This window comes from Monocercomonoides exilis, assembly GCF_001643675.1.
Source record: "Monocercomonoides exilis strain PA203 chromosome Unknown scaffold86-41279, whole genome shotgun sequence".
Classification (NCBI taxonomy): Eukaryota; Preaxostyla; order Oxymonadida; family Polymastigidae; genus Monocercomonoides; species Monocercomonoides exilis.
The window spans coordinates 1-6,592 of record NW_027150631.1 but is presented as its reverse complement, the minus strand read 5'-3'; the positions used below and the strand labels follow the sequence as shown (position 1 = coordinate 6,592).

At 34.6% G+C, this 6,592-nt stretch overlaps 1 protein-coding gene across 1 annotated transcript; it reads left to right on the top strand.

The window, feature by feature from the left end:
- Positions 1-617: 617 nt before the first annotated feature.
- On the top strand, positions 618-1,007 carry MONOS_15226c1 (uncharacterized protein; the record flags this gene model as incomplete). Its single annotated transcript, XM_067868092.1, has 1 exon — positions 618-1,007. One exon carries the CDS (start codon positions 618-620, stop codon positions 1,005-1,007), a length of 390 nt encoding a protein of 129 aa, XP_067718570.1.
- Positions 1,008-6,592: the final 5,585 nt, after the last annotated feature.

Sequence of the window (6,592 nt, the reverse complement as noted above, 5' to 3'; positions counted from 1 at the left end):
GCCCTTTTGTTTGAGGTGGAGTTCTTCAGGCAGATGCTGGGAAGAAAAGAAAAAGAGGTCAACAGGAAGAAAATGAAGAATATGAACGAGAATGAACAAATGAATGAAAGAGGAAGAGAAAGAGGGAAAAGAATTGAACATGAGAAATATTAAAAGATAGAGAAAGATGGAACTTCAAATAGAAAAGTTGATAGAATGATCCATTTGGAGTCATTTGATGGAAGCAGAACATCATTTAGAGTTTTATACTTCGAAGAATAAAATTGTCTAGAAAAGTCGTTTCAGAGAAAGAGTTTTAATGTTCAATTGTCAAAAAGCAGGAAGCAGAAGCAGCAGGGGAGAATGCAATGAGGAAAAATATAAGAGGAAAGGGGCAATTTATTGTCGAAGACAAAAAGGAAGAAGAGAGAAGGAAAAGCGAGCAGAGTGTTTTGAACGGAAGTGAGTCTGAAGTGTCGAAATCAGCTTCGTTGAAAGATAGGCATGCTCGTGACACATATTCAGTGATTTCATCATCATTTTCTTCTTATTCACAGCGCTTCAAAACGTTTTTCAGTGATCCAAAGGAAAAGACAAAAAACATGGCAGGTTGAAGGAAGAAATGCAGCAAAGATAACATGGTTCTGCTTCAAGAAGAAGATGATGATTTCTTTATGTCAAAGAATACAACTGCTAACAAAGCTTTGACCCCATCTGTTTCTCAATCATCATCCTCTGCTTTGTCTATCCCTCAGATTTCTTTATTGATCCCTCCACAAAGTTCCAACAAATACGCAAAGGATCCACGAAGCGGCATTCATGCTTCATTGGTAGGGATGAAGAGGAGGAAAGAGGAGAAAAAGAATACAGATTTTCTTTCGCTGTATTCGTTGCTGACACATGAAAGGATACTGACTCTGATGTCAGCTGGTGATATTGCGCGTGCAGATGACAAGTTGTTTGAGGAGGAAATGAAAGATGTGGATGTGGTGAAAGGAGCAATGAATGAAGGTGAGACAGAAATTTGATGAAAGATTGAGGTGAATAAAAGAAAGGAAGCTGAGAGAAGAAAGAGAAAGAGAAGCAGAAAGAATGAAAAACTTGCCTTTTAACCAGCAAAATGCTATTAACACAACGTTAAATGGACCAAATCATACTCTTCAATCAACTCCTCAGCCAACTACATCAGCATCATTCTCTTCTTCTCCTTTCTCCTCTTCTTTATAATCATCTTATCTTCTTCTTCTCTATCCTCACAAATTCCATCTGATTACAATCATATTGATAATGCTTTACCTCCTTCAACACCATCACTTTCACCTCCTTTTTCAAAGTTATCTATATCTCCTTTTTCCACCAATACCCCAACTTTCACCAATCAAATTTAGCATCCCGTTTCTTCTTCGTCATTGTGCTTTCCTGAACCTATATAGTCGGCTATTCCAAGCCGCATCGATAGAATTGAGAAAGAGAAAGCGACACAGTGGAAGATAGAGAAGATACAGAAGGAAGAGGCAGAGAAGGAGACAAAGGAGCAGCTGGAGGAAGAGAATGAGAACTCAGAGAAAGAGCGGGAAAAGCTCGAAGACGAGCAGAGGAAAGCGCTGGAGAAGGCTGAGAAGAAGAGAAATGCGTTTGTCTCGTATTTGAAGAAGAAGAAAATTCAGAAAAGCGAATCGAACTTCAAAAGCGAAGTGAACAAGAGGAAGGTGTTGATGAAGGAGCATTTCGAATCGCCTCCAGTTTGTTTGGATAATGAAGGCGCTGTCGATTCGAAAAGATCAATAATTTTTCTGGCAAGCTGTTCAATATGGAAGCTTTGCAGATGTCATTCAGAATAAAATCACATTTCTGTCTATAGAAAAAGGAGAAGATAATATTTCAGAAAACATGTCTCCTTCAAAAGAACATCAAAAGAAGAATAAAAAGAAAAGCAAAATGAAAATTATGTTCCAAAAAAACAAAAACATTCGGAGCCAAGGCGAAGTGAAAATGCGAATGCGTTTTAAGATGTTCGATTTCAAAACTTATTATTTTTCTTCTTCTGATCCTTATAAGAAAAACTCACTATTTGTAAGTTTTCTTTGTATTTCACAAGATAATCGTCAAACACAGCAAAAAAGCATGAAAGAAGCTTCTTCTTCTCCTCCTTCTTCGGATTCTTCTGCTTAGAGAAGTGAAGTTGAAGTTCCACATCCTTCTCTGTCAACTCCAAACACTTTTGCTTCTTCATCCTCCTCTTCTTTGCATTTTTACAAACTCATTCCTCAAAGTCATCTCATTCAAAACCCAGATCATCAGTATCGGCCATATCTCTTCATTCAAAAGCTATTACAGCTACATCATCATCATTTATTTTTCTTCATCTTCTGGTTCATCTTCCTTATCATTCTCTCAAAATGCATCTGTTTTCAAACAATTTCTTCATTGCCGCCAACCACTCACACACAATCAAAAAAAAAAAAAAAATAAAATAAAATAAAATAAAAAAAAATAAAAAAACACAGCAGCAACACCCTCAAACCGATCTCTATAATATATCCATTCTCAACTCTCACGCAAAATGCAGCTGAATTCAAAAACAAAAGAGGAAGCCGGAAGCAAGTTAGAAGCGGAACTCGTCTCGATCACCTTCTTCTTTGATGTCATCTTCTTCCACTGCTTTTTCATATCCATCTTCATCTTCATTGTCCTCTTCTCCATTTTCATCAATCCTGCTCTCCCATTCTATTTCTTCAAAAAGAAATCTGAGAAAGGAAATGAAAAAAAAAGCGAAATTGAAGCCAAAATAGCACAAACTCACAGTTCTCCTGAAACGACACATGAGGGAAACGAAGATGATGCAGAAAATCAGCCAAATGGTATCATCACTTCTCATCAAAAGCCTTTTCTAAACCAGATGGAAAATTATTTCCATCTTCTTCAGTATAAATTCGTCTGACTATTTCAACATCGTCTCCACATTCAGACTCACTTATGTATTCTTCTTCTTCTTCGTTTTCTTCATCTTCCTCTTCTTCTTCTGTTCTTCAAGAAATACAGTGCTCGCTCCATTTCACACTTCCTTCTCTTCTCCACCACTGGGTCGGATGTGCTGAGACATGCAGGCGGAGAAGCACAATGGAAGACAACGTATTGCTTCTGCCTGTTGATGGATGGTGCATTGAGAAGCTTGTGTGCTATGAAGAAGAAGGGATTTTGGCCTCATACTGAAATGCCCTCCGGAGCTGAGGTTAACTGAGAAAGGAATGAAAGTACTGGAAATGAGAGAGGATGAGATCTGGGCAAGGAGGATGAGAGAGAAGGAGAGAAGGAAGAAGGAAAGGATGGAAAGAAAGAGAAAAGAGGAGGGATGCGAAGGGAGAAATAGAGGGAGGAATAACTTTAAGGATGATACAGCCATTGAGAAATGCATCTGTAGCCAACTGATAATGTTTAAAAGAACAAGAATAAGACTCTACTGTACGAACTCGGATCGGATGTTTGCAAGGGAGGTCGGGGCGTCGAAGAAGGAGGAGCATCAGATCCAGAGGATGTTGCCGATGGAAGGGGAGATGTGGTGGACGACTGTGGAGAGAGAAGCGCGGAGGAAAGCGGGGAGCCGCACTGATGGAAAGAGAAGCCAGTGTGCTGGTTAACGAATATCTGGTGAGCGCGGTGAAAGGTGACGCAGGCAGAGTCCAAAGCGAAGACTTTTCTGGATCCTGGAGCAGGTAGCCCAAAATCATCGGAGTCAGCCAGAACAGACGGGCAGATGGACACAACGTCAACTCCAGCGAGCAAAGAGAAAGTGAACGGAGGGATGCGAGTTCCGCGGAAGGGGATGCAGAAGCGATATGGAGAAATGGGCGCTACAAGGATACTAGAACAATGGTTCAGCGCTTTATATTCATGCACCATTTTGTTGTTCATATCCTTTCATGTGAAACTGGTTATTAACCAATCTGTTCTCAAAACGAACAGGCGGACAAAAACAGAGCATCGAAGGAGGCAGATAACTGGATGACATATTATTGATGAGAAGGAGATAGAGAGAATCAGAGGAGAAACAAAGAGAGGAAGATAAAATGAAGATGTTCGTGCGATAAAAGCTTTATTAGTGGAAAAAGCAAAAATTGACGAGTTTCTTTTCATTTTTAATATTTTCTTTATTTATCTTAAACTTTGTTTGATATTTAGATAATAATTAAATATTTCTAAGATTATTTGTTTGCAAACAAATTTATCAACAAACAGTTGATAACTTGATGAGTGTCTTATGTTACTATTATATTTTTGCGTAAGTGTTAATATGAATTGATAAAATTCAACAAATGTTTTATGATCTTCAAAATTAATTTAAAAATTTCTTTGCAATAACATCAAAAAATTAATTTTTATATAAAAATTGATTGACAACTTATTGTTATTATTGTTTTTTGTTTTATAAACCAGTTAACTAATGTTTTATTAGGTTTATCGAATTTTCGTTTTTTTAGAAATTATTTTTATTTCTCGATATTTGAAATAAAAACGATTGGAAACAAATTAAAATCAACAAATAATTAATAATTATAATATATCGATCAATATTTTCATGCAATTTCAAAAAAATTAATCTTTTCAACCTCACCCTTTATGAAAATTTTTATGATCAAACTTCGTTATTTTTTATGATTTCAAAAAAATCACCCACATCAAAAATCACCCAAATGATGTTAACAACGAATAATTTATTGCTGATCTTTGTGAAAACTATAATTTTTCAACGGTTGGGTTTCAAAGAATTTGCTTTCAATTTGAGTGCAAAATCTTCTGAAAGTTGTTTTGAGAAAAGAGTGAAATGATGAGACTAAAAAAGTGGAAATGGCTTTGCTTTCTTCGATTTCCTTTAGCCAAAATTTTTGTTAATATTTCTTTTTCATTTTGCTTTTCTTATTTTTTCCACTCACTTTTTAATAGACGCTGGAATAAATATGTGTATTTGAAGGAAATAACTGGTGGATATTATTTATGGCTTATTCTTATGCAAATTGTGAAAAAATGAACTTGATGGACTCATTGGCTGCCTTGTGGACTGGTGATTTTTGAACTAACATTTTCTCAATCAAAAATTTCAATTTGAGAATTCACTTTGAATATGGGCGATTATTTTTAAAATCACATTTTTTCATTCAAAATTTTCGAACTGAAAATTTTTTCAAATGTCAACCAATGAACACTGAAAAGTGAACAGACAAATTCCAGACCTCTTAATTTTTATTTCAGATTATGCATTAGCTTTTGGAATAGTTGTGATTATATTAGCATTTGAATACAAAGTCTCTTCCCAAAGGAAAACAATTTTTGAAAAATCAACACCCCGAAAAAAGATATGATTTCAAAAATAATCACCCATATTGATAATTGAACGATAAAAATACAACTTTTTCTTTTGTTAATTTTTCATTTACACTATTTCAAATGTCATTGTTTTTGACAATTATCATTATTTTTGTATTTGTGTGAAAAATTCCTCTTCGAAAAACAAAACATATGAAGTCAACTACTCCCAAAAATGAAACGATTTAATAAATAATCACCCATATATTTCGTGCTTTTCGATATTATACCATGGGAATACAATTGCAATGCCTTTATTGTTTTGGAGAAGAAGAGATTAACAAAGCAGTGAAAATTGGTAACTTGTTGAAAAGTGTAGCTGTCGATGTTATTTTGGAGAAGATTCGGAAAACAAAGTTGGGTGATGAAATGACATGTGAATGCCTGAGATTTTCATCTGCGATTTCAAAGCGGCTGAAAAGAAAGGAGTAAGGAAAAATCGAAGAAAAAGAAAGAAAAGACATTCAAATAAAGATATTTGAAAGGATGGAAGAAGACGGATATGAAGATTGCATCAATGGACTGTTCCATAATATTTGTCACAGCGAATTTGGTGATTTTCGTTTAATAAATGATTATCAAGATTTTTTGTGTATTTATAATTTATCTGCATTAACATTCTCTTCATCTTTTGCATTTCCATTTTGTTATTTTTGTGCAGAATACTCATTCCCTCAAGAAAAATGGGAATTATGATTTGCAAAATAGATGAAAGTGCTTTTTCAAAGAATACCAAGAATTTTCGAGAAAAACGAACATTTGTTTTGAAGAATATAATTTAAAATGAGAAACAAAAAATGAAAGGCAAAAGAATCAAGCTTGTTGAATTTTTCTATGTGTGTTGAGAAAAAAATTACAATTTCAAAAAACAATCCAATATTCGTTAAACTCATTCAATAAAAACTTCTGGGCTTTCAAAGCTGAAATTTCCAATATAAAATAATGGAGAATTAGGAAAACTGGTAAATAATTTCACAGTTCATTGATTTTGAGTTATAAAGTGAAATGTATTTCAATTTCTCAAACATTCACAAAATAATCTGAAATATTCAATGATATTTCTGGAAAATGTTTTTTGTTGAGGAAATTAAATATTCCAAAGAAACTTGCGATGGTATCTTCATATCCATTTTCTTCCATCTTTTTAAATATTCTCCGTTTTATTGCCTTTCTTTCCTTTTCATCAGCTTCACCATCTGTCTTCACTTTCAATCTTATTGAAATGCCCAAAAAAGAAATGCAAACAATTCCA